The 26903-nt window shown below is 35.0% G+C and overlaps 1 protein-coding gene across 1 annotated transcript in view; it reads left to right on the top strand.

The window, feature by feature from the left end:
* The window catches only part of Set1 (SET domain containing 1), a 104111-nt gene extending 87487 nt beyond the window's left edge, over nucleotides 1-16624 (top strand). Inside the window, exons 13-18 of the mRNA XM_089095482.1 lie at nucleotides 1140-1371; nucleotides 3523-3753; nucleotides 5853-5977; nucleotides 11778-11987; nucleotides 14499-14756; nucleotides 16364-16624. Coding sequence (XP_088951608.1) covers nucleotides 1140-1371; nucleotides 3523-3753; nucleotides 5853-5977; nucleotides 11778-11987; nucleotides 14499-14756; nucleotides 16364-16537 — 1230 coding nt within the window. The 3' untranslated portion in view covers nucleotides 16538-16624. The remainder of the gene's footprint in view (nucleotides 1-1139; nucleotides 1372-3522; nucleotides 3754-5852; nucleotides 5978-11777; nucleotides 11988-14498; nucleotides 14757-16363) is intronic.
* Nucleotides 16625-26903: the final 10279 nt, after the last annotated feature.

Here is a 26903-nt window from a genome sequence, read left to right on the forward strand (position 1 = left end):
AATAATGTTCCCTTGAATCAAAATTGTTCAATAATCAAGTTAATTCAGTTCTAAGATGTATGGAGCATCTAACAGATCATGATGGATCTTAATTTTTTCCAAAGTGCAAATTAAGGTTATAGAATTAAAAGAAAATATTACAACTTCACCAATAAAATACTGGTATGATACTGCATTCACTAGATAATTCACGACATGACATTTTCCCTGATTAATAGTCATTGAATTTAAATTACACCAATTAACTCAGCTAGAAGGTTGCACTTGTTTGTTCCTTTGAATGAAGAATAAGAAGAATAGCCAAGGCTCAGGGTGTTTTTTCACAGTTGAAAAAACTTTTGAAGAATAGGAGCACAAGTCTGCGAACCAAGACTAGAATATTGGAAGCTACAGTGATGACAGTGGTCAAGTATATAGTTCTAAAGCTTGGGCGTTCCGAAAAATGGAGGAAAATTTGCTAGGTTTTCAACAGAAATTGTCTACGGACTGTTTTGGGTACCCGATCGACTGGCCGTACTTCAAACAGTAGACTGTAGGAAAAGTGTCGTTTAATCCCGCTTTCTATGTCTATAATGAGAGAAAAGTTGAAATGGCTAGGGCACTTTCTGCGGATAAAGAATAACAGATTTCTAGAATTATGTCACCTGTAGGTCTAGCGCTTTAATTTAACTGCGGTGGCCAAATTATCCTTACAAGATCTTTCCAAGTTAACCTAGGCCTATTTTGGGCAGACTAGATTTTGATTAAAATGATTTTTGAAAACAAAAAATTCTGATTAATTATCAGCTTAAGAGAAATTTCAACTTTAATCCTAAAATAATGCAGATAAATTGTATCAAGTATCTAATTTTCTTTGAAACTTTTCGTTTGTTTGCGCTGTTCTTTCATCCGTTCTGCAGATGAAGAATGACAGACTGCCAAAGACTCAGCTAGGAGGTTGCACTTGTTTGGTTCTTTAAAAAAAGGCTCCTCTTTTGTCTCTTTTTTATGATGTATTTTTTGTCCAGGATTCGAGCCTTTTTGGGGAATTAGTGCCATGTATTTACTCTTCTGCTTAATTATCTATGAATAAAATCTTAGTTTATAATAATTCAATATACTAGTTCGGAACATCATTAACATCATTTAAAAATTTTTAGGTAGGGAAAGATGAGTCCGCTGTTGAAGCTCTTCTGTCATTGGCTGAGGGTATACCAAGGGAAGAAAAGATTGTGGGGTCTCCGGATTCTGGATCTGGAAAATCAACTACCAGCTCAATTTACTTGGATCATCCCTACTGTTTGCCCCCTGAACAAGAGCCGGGTGTTAGTAGGGTTGCGTTCAAAGAAATTGATCGAATATCGCAAGTTGATGAGTTTAGGGATAAAAAAGGTAAGTTGCATATATATTTCAGGATATGTCACCTATGAAAATATCTTGTCTAACCTTATATACAGGAGGGGATTGATTTCACTCCCCCTTCCCAAGTACCGAGATTAATGCATTTGTTCCTGTTGTTTCACATATTCCTCATTCAAATCACCTATTTTTGGACTTATTTTGAAGCTCTTCCTAAAATTAAAAGGCTATTTAAATTTCTTCTATATTTTCTTGTATTTCCGATTAAAACTATCCAAATTTTTTTTTCAATGTATGATGCTGACTCCTAAGTCTTAAGTGTTCATAAATTTAATCTACTCGAGTGATGTTTCGTCGCTACAGGTCTAAGTATCCTCTTTTTTATCAATTCCAAAAGGCACATTCATACTGAGATTTACACATTGAAATTTACCTAGGGCTAATTTGAGCCAATCAGGTTTTTCAGATAATTTTCAGATTGGCTGAAAAAATTATAAGAAAATTTCTGAGTGGTTCAAATTAACGCTAGTTAAATCTTATTAATAATGTTTCTTTGTGAATGGTTCTTAAGTGTGCCAAATACTTTAACTTCTACCTCGAATCAGTGCAATAGAATAGTCAGTAATAGAAAAAATTTTCCGAGTCATACGGTTTTTTGCACGTAAGCACGTAACCTCGAATCAATGCAATAGAATAGTCAGTAATAGAAAAAATTTTCCGAGTCATACGGTTTTTTGCACGTAAGCTCTCTTGAATGCTATTTGTGAATGCAATAAAAATAATTTAATTTAAAATTAAATTTTTGATTGTTTTTATTAGAAAATCAGTTTGAATTATTATTTATTATCAAATTAAATTAAAAACTGAACTTGATAATATAATTTAAATAATTCAATTAATAATAAGATTTAATAATTTGAAGTTCTAATTGCCTAATTGCCATAGAATTTTGGATGTGTGTACCTATTCCTATATGACAAAGACAACTTTATTGAGTGGGAGCATCGCGAAACTTTGTGTTATGTTTGTAAATGAAACGTAGAAACGGTATGATATTCGCAACTTATGTGATTTATGCGAAACTTTAAATTTGCAATGGAATAATTGCAAATTAAAATTTGACAGGGAATCCTCTTTTTCTGATAGAAAATGTATCAAACTGAGAAATCAGATAAAATCATATATCGACGAGCAGCGAAAAATTAGGCCTTTTCCTTCTAACTAATGTAACAAAAATAAAATCTAGAAAAATAATTTTAATAAAAATTCACCATATCGAAGTCCGTGCGAGAAGACTTGCGTTATTACTAATTTTAAATATTTCAAGTTTGGATTTTTTTTTTTTTTGGGCGCAAAGCAAATAAAATAGCACCTTTTTTTACAATACCGCTTTAAGATATTCAAACTTATGAAAATCCAGAAAATCTGTCATAATTGCACTATTTAGAATGTTATTGGATTTGACTGGAAAATCAGTAAACATTTCTGCGAAACGAAAACATTTAAAGCTAATTTCTCATATCACTTTATTCTTTAAAATATGGAAAGCACAATAAGCGTAGTTCAAATCCCATCTTGATTGTAAATCTTGATCTGCCTTTAGGCTGATTAGCCTTTCATAAATCTTCGCTGCCATTGTCATGCCAATCATGACAACCGAAATTATTTGTTCACAGTCCAGACTATTTGGCGATACGAGGCCTGGGGTTCGATCCCCGCCGCAGCAAGTTTGTCCTTGTAAAAAAACACCCAGCCACTCAAACGTCGATTCGATGCCCTGTGCGCGGCTTTATCCTTTATCCCTTTTAGTCCGGACTGTTGGTACAATTCTCGTTCCTAGCTTTAATAATTTTGGCTGTTTTAAGTGCATAGCTATTTTTTCTTTTAAAGCTCAAACCCAACGTATGGGGGTTTAGACTATTATCTTTCGTAAAAATAGTTAGTATATTCTTTTGTTTTTATAAAGTTAACAGAATCAGATTAAATCTATTCTGCTAGATCTGAATAACACAATTTTCGTAAGTTTTTATTTTGAGTTTTTTATTTTTGTTGATTTGTGTTTCTTCTTTTCTTTTTCAAGGTGCATGGCAATTTTTTGATTTGGTAAACTATTTTACTGTGTATGTCTACATGCTAGTCAACTATTCTGCTTTTGGTGGAATTTACTGTTTTGTTATATTACAGTCTCGAAGACATACGAGCGACAAGAGACATCTACCGTACCTTATAGATCACGTGAAGCTATTCGCTTTGAAAAGCGGGATGTAATGGAAGAGATGAATACGCTCTATGCCTTCCTTGCCAAGGGTATTGATGCTGAAGATATTCGGTACTTTAAAAGATCATACGAAGCCATGTTGGCTGCTGATTCACAAGGGTATTGGCTGAACGACACCCACTGGGTCGATCATTCGGGTAAGTTATTGCTATCAAAAAAGAGTTGCACACTTTTCAAAATCATGTACATCAGATGTCGTGCACTACTTGTGGCATGGGGAAGTGTGGCAGAAGTGTGCCAAGTGTGGTGGAAAAGATAGCGCTCTGATATGTACAGTAGATGATGAAGAGTGTGTATCCCCTCGACTATTATTCGGTTATCGAAGTTTGGTATAACCAATAACAAAGTATACTTATACCTAGTATAAGTATCCTAGATACGGGCTCTAATAGGCAACCCTGGTTTTCGTGCTCCTAATGGTCGTATAAATTATTTTTATACCACACTGCTAAATTAAAGTTGGTAGTGTTAGCAAATTAAAGAGCGAGCTGAGACATCTACAGCACCTTATAGATCACGTGAAGCTATTCGCTTTGAAAAGTGGGATGTAATGGAAGAATTGAATACGTTCTATGCCTTCATTGCCAAGGGTATTGATGCTGAAGATATTCGGTACTTTAAAAGATCATACGAAGCCATGTTGACTGCTGATTCACAAGGCTACTGGCTGAACGACACCCACTGGGTCGATTATTCGGGTAAGTTATTGCCATCAACAAAGGGTTGCGTACTTTCAAAATCGTGTACACCAGGTACCGCGCACCATTTATAGCAAGCTTGGTATAAGTGTGCCAAGCGTGGCGGGAAAGATAGCGCTCCGATATTTACAGTAGGTGATGAAGAATGAATATCCCCTCGACAATTATTCAGTTATCGAAGTTATTTTATAAGTATCCTAGATTTCTCGTAAGTGCTAGGTTCGAATAGGCAACGCTGGTCTTTGTACTCGTCTTGGTCGAATAAATTGTTTTTGGACCACACTGCCTTTTCATTTACAAATACACCGTAAAAATGGATAGAAATATGAATTATGAAAAATGGCCGTGAATTTTCTCACTTTTATCCGTTGTTTATATGTTTTCAATTCAATGTATTTATTTTGTTTTAATAATTTTTTCCAAGTAACAGTAATTATCTAATTATTTAATCTAATATGTAATTATCTAATATATTTTCTAACTGCTATTATATTATAGAGCTAAGGTGCCTTAAAAAAAATCTTTAATGTCTATTTTATTTTACGTTCAGAATCCAGCAGTAAGTTATTACCTGATCAACTCAAATATACCGAGGGCAAAATTAAGTAATATTCAGCTCAGGTACGAGGAAAAAAAACGGCTCCCAGTATGTTTAAACAGGTTGCCAACCCTAGAGTTTATCAAGTTATCACTGAAATGCTTTTAAGTATTTCTGTTTTTCAAGTGTTCCTTTCTTTTAATTTTTTTCTTTTTTTTTTCTCGTTAAGTATTTCAGTATTCAAATATGTCAATTTTTCAAATTTTCTTTCTCTATTTTTTTTTTTAAGTTTTTATTTCCATTTTTTTACGCTAAATTAGTATACAATTTAGAGGTACAAACTTCACTTGTATGTCATTCATACTTGTGCCATTTCCAAGTATTCGATATTACATAATAAACATTACATTGTTTTTATACGGACTGAATGATTTCTGTTTTACGAAGTTTTCTAAACTCATAGTGAGGGGCAAATTGATTTAAAGTAGCCACGGTCCATAAAATAGAAGAACAAAGGTACAGGATAGTTGTTTCACATCAATACCCTTCCTTTAAAATGTCGTTAATTTCAGATGTCATCAGGCAAAGTACTGCAACCATTACTTAATCAGAGCGGCAGGTGGGTTGAAAACGAGAGAAAATATTGGATGTTTATTGCATTTCATAATTAATTTATTGCAAAACTAGTCTGTCGGACGATTAAGCTTTAAAAAGACACAAATATCGAAATATGAAAAACCATTTATTGAAAAAAAAAAAGAATTTCAAATACAAAGAGTGGGAGAAAAAGGTTCCTTCGCCCCCAACAAAGAATTTCCAATACTCTCTGTCTCCCCCCTCCTAACAAAAATTTTCAAATTTGTCCCCTATCCCTTCGACAAAACAGGGTAGACTTATCAAAACTGCGTACAAAATTCGTCTGAATTTTAATGAAATCTACTTACTGTATAAGGTGAAAGGCTTGCTTAATAGGTAGCTTAATTTAGTTTCTTTTCTTTAGTGACAGATATACCTTATAATCCATCAAAGAAAAGAAGGCGCGAAGAACCTCGCGTTCATAAAACGGGATGTGCTCGATCTGAAGGGTTTTATAAACTTGATCCCGAAGAAAAGGCTAAGTACAAGGTGAGTGCCTTTTACTATGATTGCAAGTGTCTTTCTTTCTCTCAATTGTATTCTAACTATGCCATTCATTTTCTACAATACGAACGAGAAAATGTAATTGTTGTAATAAAATTATAGTAATCATAATAATTATTATCGATCAAAACATAAATAAAGAGAATATTGGGGATTCTTTATTGGCGGAAATAAAAATAATTGCAAATTAAATTAATATTATTTGTGGTTCGGTTTCGTTTTGTAAATCCATTGACTTTAAGGACTAAATTGGATCCATTGACCTCTAAAGACTAAATTAGGAGGTTGACCAAAGCCAGAAAGCCACATGTGTAACATCTAGGCACTATATAAATAACATGACAGTAAGATCAATGCATATTGATTTTTGGCACTACATCCTCGGCGCATACAAACAGATCCTCCCATTTACTCTGTCATTTGCGGGTCAGTGTAAATTTGTCAGTCACTGAATAATGGTACTCTCTTTTGAACTGCCATCCAATTACCCTGGAACACGTATTTTGGCCGAAACTTTCTCAAAATGCTTTTGAAACCAATTCAAGACTTTGCAACCTACTTGTAATTCCTAAAAACATATAATAATAACATTGTACTACTGATTTCCGATTTATATATATATATATATATATATATATATATATATATATATATATATATATATATATATATATTGTAATAAATTAATTTAAGATTAGATTCTTTAAAATTTAGTGTTACAACGTTGAAGCCAAGTTTCACGTTCAAGAGAAATCTGACTTGTCTACTAGTGAAAAAATTGAATGTTGTTTATGTTTATAGTTGTTTAAATGTTCTCCGGAGCACGTGCATCTCGGTCCGGGTTTTTATACTGGTTGAGATAGGGAATGATCATACTGTCTTATATTTATATACAGTGCATCTAGGTTAGCCACAGCGTTGAGTACTGTTTGGATGCTGAGTGATAAGCGTTTATGTTATAGCATTGATGATGCTGAGTGGCAAATCTTGGAACAATAATTATCTCCAGGGACGTGCGGAAGGAGACCTCGACCCCCCCCCTCCCCCTTTTTAAAAACATTGCAAGGACAGGAAATCTCGTAAACTCGCTGTATAAACAAAACTAATCAGCATGAAATGATTATCCCCCCCCCCCTCTTTTTGTACGTGCATGATAGATATGGTCAAATTGTATTGACAAAATACACAATAATTAGAGGTAATGAGTAACTTCAGCTGGCGAGGATGTGACGTCTATCATTTTGTAATATCAACTGACATTGGTGAAAAAAGAAAGCGCACTACCAATATATCGGAACTGGGCTGTGAATGATGACGAAAACGAACTCAGTTATGTTTATTGGTTGAAAAGAGGACTAGATTTTAGATTCAGATCCTCCTGCTATTTTAAGGTCATTAAATGATCCCCCTGGTTGTATAAATATTAGATTTTGCATACCAATTCTAAGGCACTTTTCAATGTAAAAGTTTTCACTAAAGTATTCGCGATGATTTTGCTCAAAAGGTTCGAGAGCGCAAGAGATCAGCGGACGCGTGAAAATCAGTGTGGATTTCGCAGAGGGAGAGGGTGCACTGACTGGATCTTCACCCATCGTCTTATTCTACAACAGTGCGAAGGCTACAACCTCCCTATAATTAACATGTCTTTGTATTTCGTCACTGCTTTTGACTATGTAACCCGTGAAAACCTTTGGTATGCCGGTTGAATTTACGGAGCTGCTGAAGGTCTACTATGAGCATTGCAAATCGACTATAAGAGTTTTGGGTGAAGAAACTGAGGCCTTCAATGTGGATAGCGGTGAAAAACATGGGTGCTTATTGTCCCCAGTTTTGTTTAACTACTGTATAGATTGGGTTCTATAAAGAGCACTCTTGATTTTTGATGGTGTCATTATGGGATTGGGCATTGGGGTGTGTGACCTTGCCTACGCGGATGACATCGGTGCTCTTGCTGCTGATCCAGCAACTGCCCAAGAAATGCTAAGTGAAATAGCTTATTTCTCTTAACTACTGGGTATGGAGATCAATACGGTCAAAATTAAAGTCATCGACCTAAATATACAGTCGGATTATCAGCTAGTGCTTTACGGACAGGAACTGGAAAAAGTCGATAGCTTCACTTATCTTGGCTCGCTAATAGACTCTAATGGAGGCTGTGACCTTGACGTACAGAACAGAATCAACAAAGCCCAAGCCCTATTCTCTCAACTTTGCCGCGATTTATGGAACCAACGAGAGATCAGTTTGAATAAAAAAAATTGTGTCTAGAAAGCGGAAGTTAGGTTTGTTCTATTCTATGCAGTTGAGACCTGGCCACTGAGGGCACTTCATCTCCATGGAAGTCTTTGACCACCGCTGTTTACGAAAAATCCTGAGGATTCGATACTCCGACAGAATCTCAAATGCTGAAGTACGTCACGGCTGCTGTAGCATCCAGCCCACAGCCACGATTGTCAAACAGAGAAGACTGCGTTGGCTTGGCCATGTCCTGAGAACGCCCAATGACCGCATCATCAAGCAAGTGCTTCTAGCTGCTTTTCTGTCAGATTGGCGTAGATGCCCGGGCGGTCAATTGAAAAATTGGTGGGCAACTGTCAAACGACAAATCCATCTCGATACCATTGGAGGAGTTCGGAATTTTGGCAGAAAGTGGGAGAACTGTTGGCTCTGGTTTGCTAAAGAGCTGGCGCAAGATCTTGACAAGTGGGAGTCAACCATAAGGAGTCTTCTAGATGTCGGGTGAGACGTTCGCGTCTGGTCCCACAGCAAGTACAAGTAAGAACACTTCAATCGCAAAAGGAAATTCAAACGCAGATAAAACTTAGAAAAACGAATATAATCAAGCAATAAAACAATTGCAAACTTGTATTATAAATAAATTTACGGTCGTTAATAAAAAAAAACAAAAAAACATCACTTCGGTAAACCTACAAGTAAAATACCAATACCAATGTAGCAGTTTTTTGCGGGAAGGAGAGGGAAATTAATGATTCTGCAACTCCAATATTGGCAATAAACACTTTTTGTCATTATTAATTACGCCACCCTAGATTGAAGCTCATGATTAACGCCCCTTCCCCCTCTGTCTCCCACAAAATTTTCGGGCCAAATTATAAAAAAATGTATTTATTAACAAAATTATTTTAAATTTATTAATCATTTGTTATTTAAGCTATTTAATTATTATTAATTATTTTAATTGTATTATTTTAATTATTCCTTAATTGTTTTTTAATTTATTTTTATTTTCATTTATTAACTGCACCCTTTATTTTATTTTAATAAAAATACAATTTCAGAAATTACAAAACGATTATAACCGTTAGATTATTTATTTGAAATTTTGCGCCCGTAAAATTTCTGCGCCCTGGGTAAGTGCCTCCTCTGCCCTCCTCCTAAAACTGCCTCTGGATTTTTTTTTATTCATCTTTACTCATACATTGGACCTGAAACTGGATGTCAGGTTATTTCATCCTGAATTATCAGTTCTCTGGAAAAATGGAAATGGATAAATTTTAGATGAATTATTAGGTCAAGCTTATTATAGAAATACAATGGGGTATTAGGTGTTGAATTAACATACAAAGTTGGTTCCCCAGGTACATATTGAGGACCATACTTAAAAAAGTGAAGATTGGGAGTATGGGGAGAAATCTCCCATTACAAAAACCCCTTCCCCTTCTCCAGAAAAGGTGTGAGAGAACCATGATAATGAAACGAATTTGAAATATTTGAATCGAAGATTATATTAGACTATTGCAAATGTGATACCATTACTAGCGACTCACTGCAGCAACAAGCCATCTGAGGCCAACACAACTACGCACGCTCCTCCTCTATTCGGGGACGACCTGCTTTCCGTTTGGCCCTAGACGACCTTACCTTAGACCTGAGATCCTCCAGAGCCAGGAATGACTGATAGAGCGTCCACGAAGCCTCGCCAGACGTCTTAGAATTGAGCTGCAGCTTTGGCATCCTCCCATTTTGGTTGAAGAGATAGCTCGGCACTTTTCAGGTCTCAGTCGTACTGCCGTCGTAGGGTTTGTCTTTATCGACCTCTTTTCCGCCTCCCCTCGGGGCGCCACTCATATATTGTTTTTGGAGTCGATCCTCTGGCATACGAAGGAAATGACCAAGATACAATCATCTTCAACGCATCAAGAGGTTAGTAACTAATGGCTGACCGGTTCGCCGACGGACTTCTATGTTGGTGACCTTTTCTTGCCACGATATGTAAGATCCTTCTAAGGCACATGTTTTCAAAAGCTAGGACACGTTTCTCCAGTTGGACGTTTAATTTCCAGCATTCGCAAGCATAGAGGAGGATGCACATCACATTGCTATTTAGGAGTCTTAGCTTTAAGTGCAGAGAGTATTTACTACTGCGCCAAACTGGTTTTAATTTATTAAAAGCCAATGTCGCCTGTCCAATTCTCCTCTCAATTTCATTAGCTATTTCACCATCATATTCAATCCAGCTCCCAAGATACTTAAATTCTTTAACCTCGTCAATTGCTTTACCTTTGCATTTTAGTATCAGCGGGGAGTCAGATGTGGCCATGCTCTTTGTCTTAGTGACATTCACCGCAAGCCCCACTTTATCGGCCTTTTCATCTATGGCATCGAGTAGCAGCTGCAGTCGCAAAACCCTAGACGGCTAGGCGACAAGGACAATCTTGAATAAAGGTCATCGTTTATTCGGAGAACGTGTCCTAGTTATCTCTAGTACACCCTTAATATAGATATAAATCCTTATTTTTTTCCCTGTGTTAAGTTGTTTTATATTCATGAGGGACTGAGTCTTGGCAACACTAACTATTACTTCTGATTGGTTTGAGGTAATTTCATTTTCGGAGCTTTTATTTTAAAATTTTGTGTTGTATGTTTTAGAAAGCTTTTCTTCTTTTCTTAATATCAGAGAGGCTTATGAAATATTCTATCTCAGTAGACTTTAATTATGTTACCTTGCTTAGCAGATTTTTTTCAGTTCAAGTATTTGTTTTTCAGATAAAGATAGGTTTGTGAAATATTCTATCTCAGTAGGCTTTTATTGCGTTACTTTGCATAGCAATTTTTTTTAGTTCAAATATTTGTTTTTTAGATCAAATAAAAAAAATCTATTTTTTCAGAAATAATATGATTAAGGTTTAAGATCAAGATGCAGAAGTTTAAGATTAAAAAAAAAACATCATTAGAATCTATTAAGCTTTTGGTTAACGTTTTCCCTCCATGGGCAAGACGGCTTCGAAAGTGACCACATTCTTCAAAATAATAGGATAATATCAAAGGAGCAAAAAGGTGCAAGCAATAAATCTAGCGTATTCGAATATATAGATGCATATAATATGCAGCTCAGGATACACAAATAATGAGCTGCTATTGACCCCATAGATAATATTCATATAGTAATTTCTAAGGAATCGTTGAAGGCCCGTACCTGATGAGACTTAACAATACCGATATTTAGCTAACTCTAATTTGAGCAAATCAGGATTTTTCATAGAATTTTCAGCCAATCACAAAAGTCTATGAAGAACCTGATTGGCTCAAAATTGCGCTAACTAAATCTCGGTTTTACTAAAATCTCATTAAAAATGTGGGCAAAATGTTAATAATTTGTTAGAAAGCAGTTTTTACTACTTTATTTTCTCACTATTTTGAGAGCCAATCTGTCTTATGTGTTTAAGCTGCCTTAAAAAAAGTGAAAAGTAATAAAGTAGAACGCCATTTTGATCACCTTGCTGCTAATGGTAATTAGTATATTAATTTGGTGTTCCTTTTTCAGTCACACTTTGCCCGAAGTGTTGCAGAATCTCAGGGGAGAACATGGGACAGTAGTCAAGCTGGCAACCCTGCTGCCATAGCTGGTTCTGAAAAGCAAGTAGTGAAAAATCAAACTTTATCAAGGGAAGCTAGGTCGAATCAGCGTCGGCTTCTAACTGCCTTCGGAGCGATCGCAACTGATAGTGATTTACTGAAGTTTAATCAACTTAAGGTGAGCTTTTTTTTCTTTTCTCTTATATGTTTGACAGTGCATAATAAACGAGGACTATTGCTCGAAACAGAACTTGTGAATGAAAAATAGAAAAGGGAACTGAATATCTTTCATTTCTAGTTTTCAGTCAATCTTTTACGGTCAACTCTATGTCTCTTTGCTGAATTTTCTTCGGGACAAGAGACTTTTTGGGTGCTTTTTTTTTTTGGGGGGGGGGGGGTAACCTTAGCAGAGGTTTGACATCTTTTAGTTTATGTGAGGCTATTTGGCTATGGACTTCAGTCTCTTCTTTTGTGACGTAAACTTATTATAAACCCTAATTGAAGACCGCCTTTCTTTCGAGTCTGCTTTTTACGACTATTGTACGTCTTTTGTGAAAGAAGTCTTGAACCGAACCCTCTTGGAATGTCAGTGCTAAGAAGTGCTCCTTGGAATTTCCCATAAATTAGGAAAAAATAAGATTATGGGGTAGGCTTGGAGGCCTCCTTTACCCCTCCTCTCCATTCGTAGATGCCAACTCCAAAGTACTCGTGCTGGCTGCCTGATAGTCGAAAAAACTGTTATGTGTCATCTGAATGAGAACGTAGAAAATGAGTTTTCTTGTCTTGAGTAATATTCTAAAGACGCCATCCGTCAGACATCTGTCAGACTTCTAATGACGTCAATATTCTGACTTCATCATCAAACTGCATCTGTTGCTTCCAGAAACTATTCTAAGCGATACTATGTGTTGTAGCTACTTTCTGGATGGATGAGCATCCCGGCTCACAAGATTTTACTCTTGCTATTCTAGCTTTGGGGTATTGGCATTGTAAATATTACATAGCATAACTGATGATGTCGTATCGGTTTTGGCTTTCACGTCAGTCATACCAATTAGTAATATAGATGATATCTGAGTAGGTATTTAAGACTTTTGAATGCATAGCAGCGGTACATTTAAATTGTCTCTGTTAGCATCATGCTCGGTCTCTATTTTTGTTTTCTTTTTTAATATGCCTTGTACCTTTTCTTGGATTCTTTAGTCAACCTGAATGCCATTTTTGTCACGATTAAGTTTTTTGGTAATTGTCAGGCTGGTCAGTCATCGACACATGAGAGTTCAAACATGTTCGTGATTGAGCACATCGCTATACTTGAATTTAGATGGTTTTATCGCTATAGTGATTGAGATAGCTATACTTCAACGTTATGATTAGAACAATGTTATACATTGTTCAATCTTCTGCATAATTTTCGCAGTTAATCTCGAACTTTTTTGTATTTGTAAATACTTCTTTGTCTTTGAGTTCGAGTAAATCTCCCTTATTTGAGGAGCTTCCGTTTCTATTTAGCCCTGTAGTAGTCCAGGGCTAAAGTACTTCATGGGGAAGAGGGTTCTACACTTCCCTTTTTGCAGGTATGCTTGGATATACAAAGACATATTTTGTTATCATAATATACTGGCGAAAATATGCTGATTGGCACTCTATTATATTGACATTCAAAGGAATCTTTTCATGAAAACTTTTCTTGGAGAGTTTAAAATTTCGTTTCAATTAGATATACCTTTATGTCTATTGACGGTGGTCGTCTACGGCGGTAATTTCTGCTGAAATTGTCTTAGACCATACCTTAGTTTTAGTTCTGTAAGAAACGATCCAGATTTTGAAACTCTTTCAGATTTTATTTCGTAACGCGTTGAAGTTGTATGTTTGCCTTATCCGCTGCCCTCTCGAAAACTCTGGCTGAAGTGAGAATATGTGGGATAGGCTTTTGGGTGAGCGTGTTATCTACAAGCTGTCTTTTCTAAATAGGTCACTTCTCAACTGCTACAAACTATCCTCGTCTTTTATATCAGACAAAGTTTTTGGAAAAAAAAGCTAATTCGGGTTAGACTGTGTTTAATTTTTTTTTTCAACTCAACATTTATTGTATTTATGCATGTTCGGGTTATTTCCGGTATTTTGTCTCTAGGGTTTCCCAAGCTATTCTAGACTGAAAACTTGAACTTTTTGAATATACTATCGGGTGTCGGTGATAGAGCTATCTATGAGTTACTTTTCTTACAGACGTTATTTTTTTATTATTATTATTATTTTAGTCCTGTAAACTTACCTCTTCATTTGCCTTTTTCAAGCGAAGTTCCCTTGGTCACCCTAGAGCCAATGATAAATTAATGTGTCCCTTGGTGGGCTGCGGCCATCACCTACCTAACTGGGTGATTTATTATTCTTGTTGACTTTTTTCAATCGAATTCACCAGAAAAATACAAATGAATACATGGCTTCACAAACGACTCCGATTTGGAAAGTATGCCAAATCTTATCCTGCGTGAAATGTTTTATTTTGTGCTCAAACATTATTCTTTTCTTCTGAAAGACTCTGGCTGAAACGAATATACGTGGGATAGGTTATTGATGGATGTGCAATATGTAGCCTTGTTTTTCTATAATATATATTATATTTTTTATTTTTTCTATAATATATAATGTGCAGGTATATTTTCCTAATTACTTTCTTTCTTTTTAGTTCCGTAAAAAACGACTCAAATTTGGAAAGTCGTCTATCCACGATTGGGGTTTATTTGCGATGGAGCCGATTGCTGCAGATGAAATGGTGATTGAATATGTGGGTCAACGAGTACGACCCCTAATGGCGGATCTTCGGGAGCAGCACTATGAAGAGACGGGCATTGGGTCGAGTTATCTCTTTAGGATTGACCTTGAATCTATTATTGATGCAACAAAGTGTGGCAATTTAGCTAGGTTTATTAATCATAGTTGTAATGTAAGTTTTCAATTCATTTTATTTATTTGTCTTTTAATCGAACTTTTGATGAACTTTGTTGTAGCTTAAATAACATTGTATACGAAGAGTTGTTTAATATGATCTATGATATATCAATTTAATTTCAGTAAGATAGTTAAATCAAAACTTGCCAATATATGTTTTTTTTTTTTTTTTTTTTTTGCTGATCAGTTGAGATGAGATCTGTATTTTTTTATGTTTTTTTTTTTATTTAGTGAGACATGCTACTGAAAGAGATATGTATTTCACTGGCCAATTGTGAGTCACAGTGTTAAAAATTGAATTTTAACTGATTGTGAAAATTTACAATTCCCACAAAAAAATAAGTTCGTAAATTGGGTCGAAAGACTACTGTTCAGTTCGATAATAGCATTGCTTTTGCGAATTGTGACACCATAGGATAAATTCTGCTTTGATCTGGCCGGATTTGTCGAAAATTTCTGAATTTTGAATTTTTAAATTCAACGGGGTAAAATTTTATTAAGATAAATGAAAATTCGCCTAAATCGTTCCCATTTTAGATATCTGCTCCATCTAATCATTGTAGTTGGGTGAAAAAAGCTCTTACTAAGCTGCTAGTCTTACTGACTCGAGGTTCAAGGCAAAACAGATCATTAAATTTAAAAAATGACCAATCTGAAAAAGAAAAACGGGTGTTTCCAAGCGTGCTGAAATGGAGACATTACTGGATTGACAAATAAAATTTAATGGAAGTTAGTATGCTGATAAATAGTTCATCATTTAGGACTTTTGGTATTTGATCAAAAATCTAGGTTGTTTTTTTTTGTTTTTTTTTTATGAAAACCCGCTGGTGGACAGAATATAAAACCTATTGAAATTTAAATTGAAAACTTAATTGATTAACAAATTAAATTTACTTGTTTTAAATTGATATAAAAAGTGTAATCGTTAGACGTTGATTAGGACGGACCTAATTCGGGCTGTATATTGTCATTCGCCCTATAGCTTGGAGCAAATAACGGGTCATGCTATTGCCACATATACATGGTAAAAGAACTTTTTTTCTAAAGAAGTTGGTAAGAAACCTATTTAAATTTTTGCTTTCGAAATAAATAGGCATTCAAACTAAGAAGAGAATAGAATAATTCATTTCACAAATAATCATAGAATAATAAAAAATTCAACTTGACCAAAGGGAGAGACAGGCTTGAATGCTCAGCAATGAAGCAAGTTAGGGCTTGAAGCTTGAAGTAAAATAACATTGGAATCGAACAAATGTGAATTTTGCAAGCCAAAATCTGGGTGAGCGTGAGATAAGCAAAAAAATATATTTGAAATCTTTGGTAAAAGTATATATATATATATATATATATATATATATATATATATATATATATATATATATATATATATATATATATATATATATATATATATATATATATATATATATATATATATATATATATATATATATATATATATATATATATATATATATATATATATATATATATATATATATATATATATATATATATATATATATATATATATATATATATATATATATATATATATATATATATATATATATATATGTATAATTTGTCTTTCTTTTATAGCCAAATTGTTACGCCCGTATTATTACAATTGACAACATAAAGAAGATTGTGATTTATTCCAAACAGCAGATTGCAGTCAATGAAGAAATAACCTATGATTATAAGTTTCCTTATGAAGAAAATAAGATTAGATGTCTCTGTGGTGCACCTAATTGTCGTGGTACTTTAAATTAGGCCAGTTTAAATTGTTTCTCTAATTTTTTAGCTATGCTTATCTTTTATATTTGAAAAATGTCAAGAGTAATAAAATTCATTTTTGTACTTCTTTTTTATATATATTTTTATTGATGAAAATGAATATTTTGTAGATAGCGCTAGCGGTTTGAAGGACCAACATGCTTGAATATCCGCCATCGCTATCCAGTACGATCCTTATAAATATATTGTAAAAAGACTATAAATCAATCTGTGTTTCTTCCGTCTGAAAAGGCACAACAAATTTAAAAAAAGTATTCAAAAAAGTAAAAAAGAATTTCAAAATTTAGTAGATGGGTAAAAAAGAATTTCACCTATCGATTAATAGCAAAACTATCGTCTTGCGTTCAAACATTGAAATCGCAAAAAAAGTGCAAAAAAAACGTAACAAAAACTGGCACAGAGGCTATAAACCTTAAGCGGCAAGAGGAAATCAAGAAATGGTATTGTTTGCATGTTTGTCGGATCAATCGTATCTGATTAGAATCTTAATATGTAGTACACATCCATAAAAGAATTTCTCAAGCAGTTAAGTAATATCTTGAAGGAAAACGATAATTTTTGAAAGCCCTGTTTTGACATCAGACAAATAAAAAGAAAATTAAGTGCAGTACTAACAACAAGGCATCCTTCTGGCAAATATAAAAATTGTCAGCCAATTCATTTTTTTTAACAAACAAGAGAATACATATTTTTTTGTTCTGCTTTTATTGTTGGTAGTGAATTTCTTTTTATTGTTTTTCTTACATTAAAAAAAAAATTTGTTGATAAGGAATGTACATGCATAGACATGTGTGTCAGTGGGTGGGCATGGAATGCTAATCAACATTTATGTAATATTCGGAACAAATATGGCTTTTCCATGGTCCTTTTAGAAAATATTAACAGCCTGCCCCCCTCTCCTCTCACGTGGAAAGCTCTTGCGATCACCCTTGTGCAACGTTGATGATTATTAGTTATACTGGTCGTTGTTTCCTTCCCAAAAAGACAACATTTTCGTGACATAAATTCCTGCTGCTCATTCGCATTGCTTGTTTGTCATCAACAAAGGATATTCCTTTCTGCTTGTTTTTCACTTAATCAATTTGGCTTCTGAAAAGGTTAGAGAAGTATTGAATTTTGTTGGTTAAAAACGGTCGAAGTACCAACGCTTTTAAGATAAAAACATTTTTTTTGCCCTGTTGAACCCTCTTAGATCTATTGACGCAAAAAACTACGATTATCTGAGATTTTTCTTGTGATTATTTCAAAACGATGATATTTTTAGGATTTTGCAATAACGGAAATTTGTCACCGTTGACAAAATTTTCGTTATTATTGAATACCTGATTATAGAGAACATTATGTTTAGGATGAAGAGAAGAGAGAGAAGGATTTATTGAAAAAAAGACATCAACAAAAAATTATTGCTACTTCCCCTAAAAAGCAAAGCTTGTCCGTGGGAAAGGTATAATAGAAAATAAAAAGAACACTTGGCCACCGACACCACTAATACCACCACACTAAACAATAAATACAAAATAATATCATATATTATACTTCCTCCGGGAACATCATTTCAACTAAACAACACAAAAAATCAATCAATCAATCAAAACTCATATTCAGCAAAAAGCAGTTCCTTAATGTTTTTTCTAAATATATTGGGGCCTCCAATAATCTTAATATGACTATTTAAACTATTCCATTTCCTCGTACCTCTATAAAAAAAAAAACAGAAAAACATGAACGGGAAGAAATACCTCTAGGTACATAGAAGTTCGCACCATCCCTTGTATCGTGAGAATGAACAGTAGACCTAATGGACAATAAATCACCAAAACAGCGATGCTGAATATCCTGCTGCAGTGATGTGAACATGAACGGGTGTGTTTTAGGCCACTATGCATCTAGGTAGGATCATCCCTGCCCATATTACTCCCTCTATATAGATGTGGATTGTAGTTGTTTTACATTACTTACTGATCTTTAGATGCACCGTAATGCGTATAGAATTGGTTTGTGTCTGGTGTGAACTTGTAAAATACAAATAAATTAGAAACGAAAATTTGGGCTTAGTTTAATAATTTTGTTGAGTCAAAAAATTATTCCAGTAGAATAAAAATACTAAATTTTCTGGCTGAGGAACTTTAAAAATGTGTAGATGGATATTAAGAAGGGGTCCTTTGACAGGAAGATAAAGTTACCTGATGTAGGACTTTTTTCCGGGACACGGGTTTGGAGACTCGTAACGGGTAACGACTCGCAATCAGATCAACTTTCATAATTCAACATGAGTTGGGTTGTATGACGTATTTTTCAGGAGTGGTGAAAAACTTAAAAATTTGTTTGGGCTTTTTTACTCTTGCTAATAACTAGTTATTTGTGCAACGGAGATCTTCTTAATTATCCAAAATTTGCTGAAAATAATTTAGGTGCCAACACCTTAAACTTCCAACAATTACACAAGTGAGATAAGAACATTACACTAGAAAGAAAAACGAAGAATGAAAAGATTCGTTTGTAGAGAAGACCAATTTACCAAATAAAAAAGAAACAGCGAGTCCGTTTCCTCGGTATCTCAAAATTTTAGTGATCTAACCAGTAATTTCCTGTAATATTATGCAGTAGGCCTATTTTTGCATCTCTTTTTTTGAAATTGCTCACATCTACCGAAATGAATCCCTCTGCACGTGCCTTTGATCAAAACTATTGCTTTCGTAGTTTTTCTGTTTTTGTTGTTTTTTATTCGGCCGACTAGCGATCTGTCACTCAGCAAGGGTAAAATAGGGAAATCCACAAGATCCTGGTATAGGGTCGTAGAACGGAGAAGAAAATTTCCCTTTAAAGTATGTAATATTTACTGTAATTTTCCTGGGAAATGCCTACTAGCCTACCAAATAGGATAAATGAGAGCAATATAGAATTATAATAGTTCTAGAAGTAACATTCTTAGGGATCATACAATATCAGATGCATGCTGAACACGGAATTCTCTCTTAGTAATTGAAACTCGAAAACAATGCACATTTGCTTACTTTCTAGGAAATAGTCCTGGAAGTCTCAAATTTAAAGTTTTTTCGTTATATGAAATTTTCGATTCTCATGGAATTTTCGTAAATTCCGTATGTATATAAAGCTACAAGAAGCGGACTTTTCAAGTCTACTTATATCTGAACTTATATTCTGGTGAGGGGATAAGGGAGATTCTCCAAAATCTCGTCATTTGAACATCTACCAGAAGGGGCTGTCTGATCTCAATATATGTTCGTTGGATACAGGAGCCAGTGTACTAGTTTTGATTTTGGGGGTGTCTCAACACAGCACCACTTTTTTTCATTGAGAGGGGGGGGGGGTCTGAATTCAAACCAATCATTGCGAGGGATGTAAAGGAGTAGTGTTTGTAGAATAACATGGGAAGGGGGGACAGTCGGGTCATAACCTATAGGAAAGTTCATATCCGGTCTAACTTCTGTGAGGGAGGGGGTGGATTTTCAAGTTCTTGTCTTCAGAACATCTAGGAAGAAGCGTTTGTTTGATTTTCACTATAATTTTTGGAAATAATGGCATTTTCCTTAATTGCACCTTTTGGGCGTCAAGACGGAATTTATTATTTGAAGGAGGGAAGGGTAGGTTCTAGGTTGATAAATGACATCTGATAGAAAAGATAGTCAAATCTCTACCAAACTGTGTGGAGAATTATTGCTCTATTTAGGTCGTTTGGGGATTTGAACATATGCGACCTTTTTTAGGGAGAAACTTGAAAGCCCACAAAGATTAGTCAGTAGTAGAAGACTTGTAGAAAATTTCAATTAAACCACTCACAAATAAGTATGTCCATATATAACAGCGTACGCTTGTTTAAATATTTTTCTTGGTAAAAGATTAAGGGTTAGACAAAAAATATTTTCTTCTAAGTACTACTTATTAAAAGGGTAAAAATACTTAAAAAGATGGTTTTCTCAGCTCCACGTCTGATTAATCAAGTTATTTGGCCATTAAAAATTTCTTTAAAGTAAAAAAAATGAAATTCTTGCGTGAGTTTGACAAACTTTATGGTTTGCAATTTCATGATTAACTTTATTGATGCCGTGGGAGTCACGCATCAGAAGAAACAGAAATAATAGCCTCTGTGGATACTTTTAAACGATTGCGCGGACGATTCCGGGTGAAAAATTTTCTTAGATCTTTCATTTGAAAAGACTTTTATTTCTGATTGTTTTTAGAATCATGCCAGAAAAGCTCCACTCCATGGAAAAGCTTTCTTACAAAAGTTTTTGTTTTTAGCTTCTTTGGGACCTTAAAATTCCATTAAAATGTCATTAAATTCCACTTGAGGAAAAATGGTGCATCTTTTGCCTGTCCACTACAGTGATTCTACTTATTTTGGCACTAGAATACTTATTTTTTGGACTTTTCTACTTCCAAATATTAAATCTACTTATGTACTTATTTTTGGGGGCTTAAGTTTACGTGCCAGCTAATTATTTTGGTTTTGATTCTGTTGAATCATGATTATGTGTTTCATAGAATGGAAGGGTGGAACTATTTTTAGCAATGGCATCTCTGGCAGGAGTGGAATCTTCTTGTATCTCAGAGGTAGCCTATTATAATTTTGAAGGAAGTGAGCTGGATACAATTTTGTTTATTTTGGTTACTTTGTTTATTTGGTTATTACGACCTTAATTAGACCATTCAGGTTAAAGTTGCTTGAGCTAGTGACGTATTATTTACTAGCTTATTAACTACTCTCAGCAGTTAAAGAGCCGATGAAATAGTGAAACATGGAATCCCAGGGACCTTTTGCTTCCTCTCATATCGAGAGAATGGTAAATATGTTCTGTTTTTAGTATTTTATACAAATGAATAACTTCAGATCATCGCGTGGGCATTGGTATCCTCTTTTAAGGTGTTTTATTTTTTTATTTCTTTAGTCAATTTAACAGAACGTTTTTTGCTTGTTCAAAACTCATAAAAGCACGTCTGGACACGCCACTAAATGGAATAGTGGAAAAGTGAAAGCGGGAAAATGGGCTGTTGCTACCGGCTTTTCCACTTCCATTTTTTCACTTTTGCAATTCCATTTTCTGGGGGTTCAGAGGTCCCAGCCGTGACTTCCATTGTCTGTTTTGTTTATTTTTGTCATAGCATTCCTCACCATCCCCACTTTGACTTTTCTGCTTTTATGGTTGCTGCAGCAGCTTCAGCCTAGTACAGAGCAAACCACAGCCCATAGTAACCAAAAGTTAAAAACGTGTTTAAAAAAAACTACTTAGTGAAAAATACCGATTTAGGAATGATAACTATTATTTCGGTTCGTGTTAAAAGTAAAAATTCATTGCGAAAAGAAATTTATGGTGATTTCGAAAAACAGAACATGAAATCCCTCAAAAATGGTGTCAGATCAAACCAAAAGAAATGCCATTGGAATCAGCATGGTCGATAACCTTATACAAAGATATTACAGTCCCCCACCTTGAACAATAAGGAAAATCACTTTTTTGCATGGGTAGGACTGACCTGTCTCCCGTTTTTTTTTCTTTTTACAAGGGCTAGCGGGTTACCAGAACATCATACAGAGATTCTTAATGACTCATTCAAAAGCTATTTCGCCTATCTATGTGCTGTTTATAAATTTCACCGTGTGCTAGTGTCATATGGCTCTAAAACCGACACTTTTTTGCCATTTCTCAAGGGGTGAGGCCTTGAGAAACAAGAGCCGTGTTTCTGTTAGTAGAGCGTTGGACTTCAAATCAGAGTGTCTTTCGTTTGATTCCTGTTTCGATATTTTTTTTTTCAATCACGGCTCTGTCCCATTTATGTGACTATTTTTCAGACAATTCACTATTTTTGTAAAACAGATGCTCGTACATTTATTTTTCAAACTTGTCAAGCGTTTTGATTCAAAAGGGAATAGAGTTAATCCAGCTCATGGTTTGCAACTACATCCTTGGAAGATCACTAGATCCGTACCCCAACGAGTGGTTTTATTTCGTCATAATCCTGGGGGGGGGGGGTGGCAAAGTTGGAGTCAACCTTCCCAAATCAAGTGAAAATAGCAGAGAAAACTGAACCATACAGTAATTAAAAAAGGTTAAGATGTACTAAAAAAAACTGACCCGTTTCTGTGGATGTTTAAATTATTAAGACTTATTTTAGTTTTTACAATATTTCTGGAGAAGGTAAACTTCTGCTGGGAGGAGAGGTGAAGGCACACTGTAATTGCTGCAAGAAAAATTGCTCCTTACCTTCAGCTGAAAAAACTTGTTTTTTTTATTATTTATTTGTTATAGGGCCAGCCTATTTTGATGCAGCATATACAAGTTTATTACAATAGTTACAGAGTGTGTAGTTATGAGCCACCCAGCCCTTCTCTAGTACCACACCTATTGGAATCTCACAGAGCGATTTCACACTCCATTTTGCTGAAATAACAGCAGCGTCAAGGGGGGGGGGACTCATCTCCCAAATTTCCCCCCCCCCCCCAAGATTTTGAAAATAAACGCTTTTTTGGTATTTTTGTTGGAAAGTGACCTTTTTTCATAATTTTCATTGCAAAAAATAAAAATTGCCCTCCCTCTCGTAGATTAAAAAAAAGCCTTTCGTTTAACTCCCCTTAACATTTTATAAACATTTTAGTGAATTGAAATCACAGCAAACCACTTCTTTATCTATGTAAAATATTAGCTAATTGCACAACATCATTATTATTGCCCATCCCAAACCCTTTCTCATACTTTAAGGATGGATGTACTCCTGAGTGGGAGCCCCCAGATCTAGAAAAACGCATCTTTTAAAGTGGCAAATTATTTTCTTCGAGACGGACACTATTTATAAACAGAAAACGAGAAATTTTACATACTTTAAAAAGTGTTTCATAAAATTTTCTAAATAGGGGAGGGGATCAAACAGCTCTTATGAGAAATCATCCTTTCTTCGGCGTGTTCAGAAATCCGTATTTGTTTTTCTTAAAAAAGATTAAATTCTCTATCTTCCGGAAGAGCCTTATGCCTCACTTTGTTTACTCTCGTCTCAATCCGTTCACGTTCCTGTCACTCAAGTGTCGATTTATTTGACAGTTCAGTCGTGCTAATAGCGTTGAATTTATTCCTGTCAATAGGATGGTTTTAGACGAGAGAGAATTCAAACAATTTCTAATGCGAATAGTATGATACAACTTCATTCATTTCAAGACATAGTTGTCAAGGACGGGGACTCAAAGGATTCACTATCTCATAGCTTCAACGCTAATAACTAGGGGCTATCCACATTGAGAAATCGTGTACTCACTGTGGCGAGTACCACGTCTCGCAGCAGGGTACCATGCATGGTGCCAGAAAGCAAGGAGTGTACATGGGCGAGGCGATAAATGTGTCGTGTGGTATTTTTAGATATATATCAGGTGGAGGAGAGGACAATCCCACGCCTATTTAAAAAAAATATGGCATAATTTGTGTAAAAAATATAAATGTAGGAACGTCATCTATCAAACAGATGATCAAAATTGACCATAAATAGTTTTGAGTAATACGCTTTGAATTGAAATAGTATCCAATCAGAACTATCAAGAGCCGAATGAAGGTTGTTCCGCTCCCAGGAGCAATACTGCACCAGCAGTAGAATGCCATATATTTAAAATACAAGATTCTTTCCTTCTAAAGCTGATTCGGGTAGAAATTAAACGTCCCCTAATTGAGTTCAAAAACCGCTTCCAAGAATCTAAATTCTTAATCAGCAAAAAGAGAAATCACATTTCTATCTTCAGTCAAACACCGACGCTTGTCTGCCGAATTTCAATAATATAACTGGAGCAAAAAAATGCAATGCACAACATTTATAAGGAACTTTAAAATGCAAAAAAACTGTGTGAAAACCTGAATCATCTGGAAAATATCAAATAGATTATTGGAAGAAGATTTGCGACCTTGGGTCACTTGGTCCAATGGCAGGCAGTCCCTACAGCGCTGGACGAAAGAACTGTTTTTGGGAGTGGGGTAAATGTGTTTTTTAATTTGAGTGTTAAGTTAGATCTAAAACGGTTCGTACCGCAAATAATCTCGGTCACCATTATTGTCATTGAAGTGACCCGTTGCAGTACAACTAAGCATGTAAGTTCAATAAATCTATTGTCTTTTTATATGTATTTGTTTCTCTTATATGTCTGAGTCTAGTCCGATAATAGGTAATTAGTTTGCCAGTCTCCAAGGTAAATGCTCCCAAAGGAATCTGATCTCTAGATAGTCCGAGAAGAAGAGGACACACTTTTTCATTCCTACAAGCACCAAAAGTTGTCATCGCCACAGCTTAAAAAGAGCTTCTAACCCCTGCTAACCTCTAAGAATTCGTATCTCTTAAGCAAGATTTAATTGCGCCGCGGAAACAAAGCTCTGAGACGTCAAAACATATAGTTCAATAAATCATAATTACTACTAAAAACTTTACATAGCAAATGGCGCGTGTCGGAAATTGGAGGAAAACTGCGAACTAGTTAGGCTATTTAAACTTTGTAATTCAAATTTGATTTTTGGAAAGATACAGAAATATAATTAAATTTTTTAGGCCTAGAACCGCTAGGCTACGATAGTAAAACCATTATATCTAATAGTATATAACAGCCTACCCCGAAATAGGTTAATTAAAATTTAAAGTTGATATAAATGCAAAAAAAAAAAATATGGACGATCTCACTGAATTACTAATAGTGCAAAAGTTAGCCGCAAAAAATATAGAGATTGCAAAATCTATCCCGGAATACAATGGTCAATCAGATATTGACGAATTTAATATCCAATTGACCCAGTTTGTACAATTAACAAAAACAGACGTTGGAGCATTAAAAGACATGCTGCTTCTACGATTACGAGGCCAGGCCTTAACCTTTCTAAAACAGGTCGAACATACCATAGGCAATAACGCCAACTTGCCAATAAATACGGTTGATGACTTGTTAAAAGCATTCAAAGAGAGATTTATAGAAACCAGTTCAATAAATAAATTAAAACATGGAGTAGTGAACTTTGATTTTTCAAAAAATATAATTGAATATCTGTATAATATACGAATTTCTGTATAAGAAAAATACGGAAGTGTTTCTGGGCAACTGTATTAAAAAATCATACTAAATACCTTTTTTCAAGTGCTACCCCCAAAACTATATAGAGTAGTAATATCCAATAAGATTCAGACGTTGGATCTTGCAGTCCAAGAGGTAGAGAGACTAAGTTAAGTTGGTAAAATGGTTGAAAATCATATTAATACACAAATAAACAGCATATGCGACTCAAACGCGAACCAAATCTTCAAGGGCGATCAGACATCCCCCAATTTCTTTTCAAGGGATAACTCCCCAGTATCACAAAGAAACAAAACGCCAGAACCCGCTAGGGAGAAAACAATACGTTTTCAGCCCATTAACCCTACAATAATAAGGTGCTATAACTGCAATCGTGTTGGCCACATAGCAAGAGAGTGCCACTACGTCACCAATCCCATACCAAGAAATACTGTCAGTAATACGCACAATTACGGTAACCATTTGTTCAGAAGAACAAATTTTAGTACCGGTCGTGCAATAGGCTATAGCCAGGGGGGATTGCGCCAATCAGTACCTTATAATGCGTACCAACCAAATTTGTATAGCCCTTTCCCCAACAGGCAAATTGATTACCGGATTGAAAACCCAAATACTCGCCAAGGCCAATATAATGCAATAATGCAATACAAATATCATGACAATTTGCTGATGAGAAATGAAAATTCTACAAGCCACCGGCACTGGCAATCAGCGCCAGCAAACGGCACTGACACGAGACATCCACGTCACCACAATAATACAAAGCGAAGACAGGTAGATCTGAGTAATTTAGATAGGCCTACGGAACCTAGTACGTCTGAATATCTATTACAGGCACCGACAAATGAAATAAATTCTCAGGGAAACGCTTCAGGCCTCTCAGAAACATCAGTTGGACTCAGAGGGTGTCAGGGATATTTAATAGTTCCAAAACAATACTAGTGCCTTCTTGTAGTGATATTATTAACAAGTTACCTATATTTAATGATTTTTGTGTAGAAAACGTTTACTTTACGGCCTTGGTTGACAGTGGAGCTAACGTAAATATCATAAACTCTTGCGTATTTAATACGTTGCTTCTGCACATTAGGCGACAAGATAACCCTAATAATCCCAATTTAACAAGCATTACAGGTAGTAAATCAAATACAAAAGGATCAACGTGCTTAAATATGAAAAAAGACCATATAGCCTTTACGAAAAACTTTATTGTATGCGATAATCTCCCATATGAAGCCCACATAATGACAAATTTCCTAAGTTATAATAGAATACTATTAGACGTAGCCAATG

The sequence above is a fragment of the Artemia sp. Qi Xiang Cuo genome, chromosome 10, assembly GCF_049724085.1.
Source record: "Artemia sp. Qi Xiang Cuo chromosome 10, ASM4972408v1, whole genome shotgun sequence".
Taxonomy (NCBI): Eukaryota; Metazoa; Arthropoda; class Branchiopoda; order Anostraca; family Artemiidae; genus Artemia; species Artemia sp. Qi Xiang Cuo.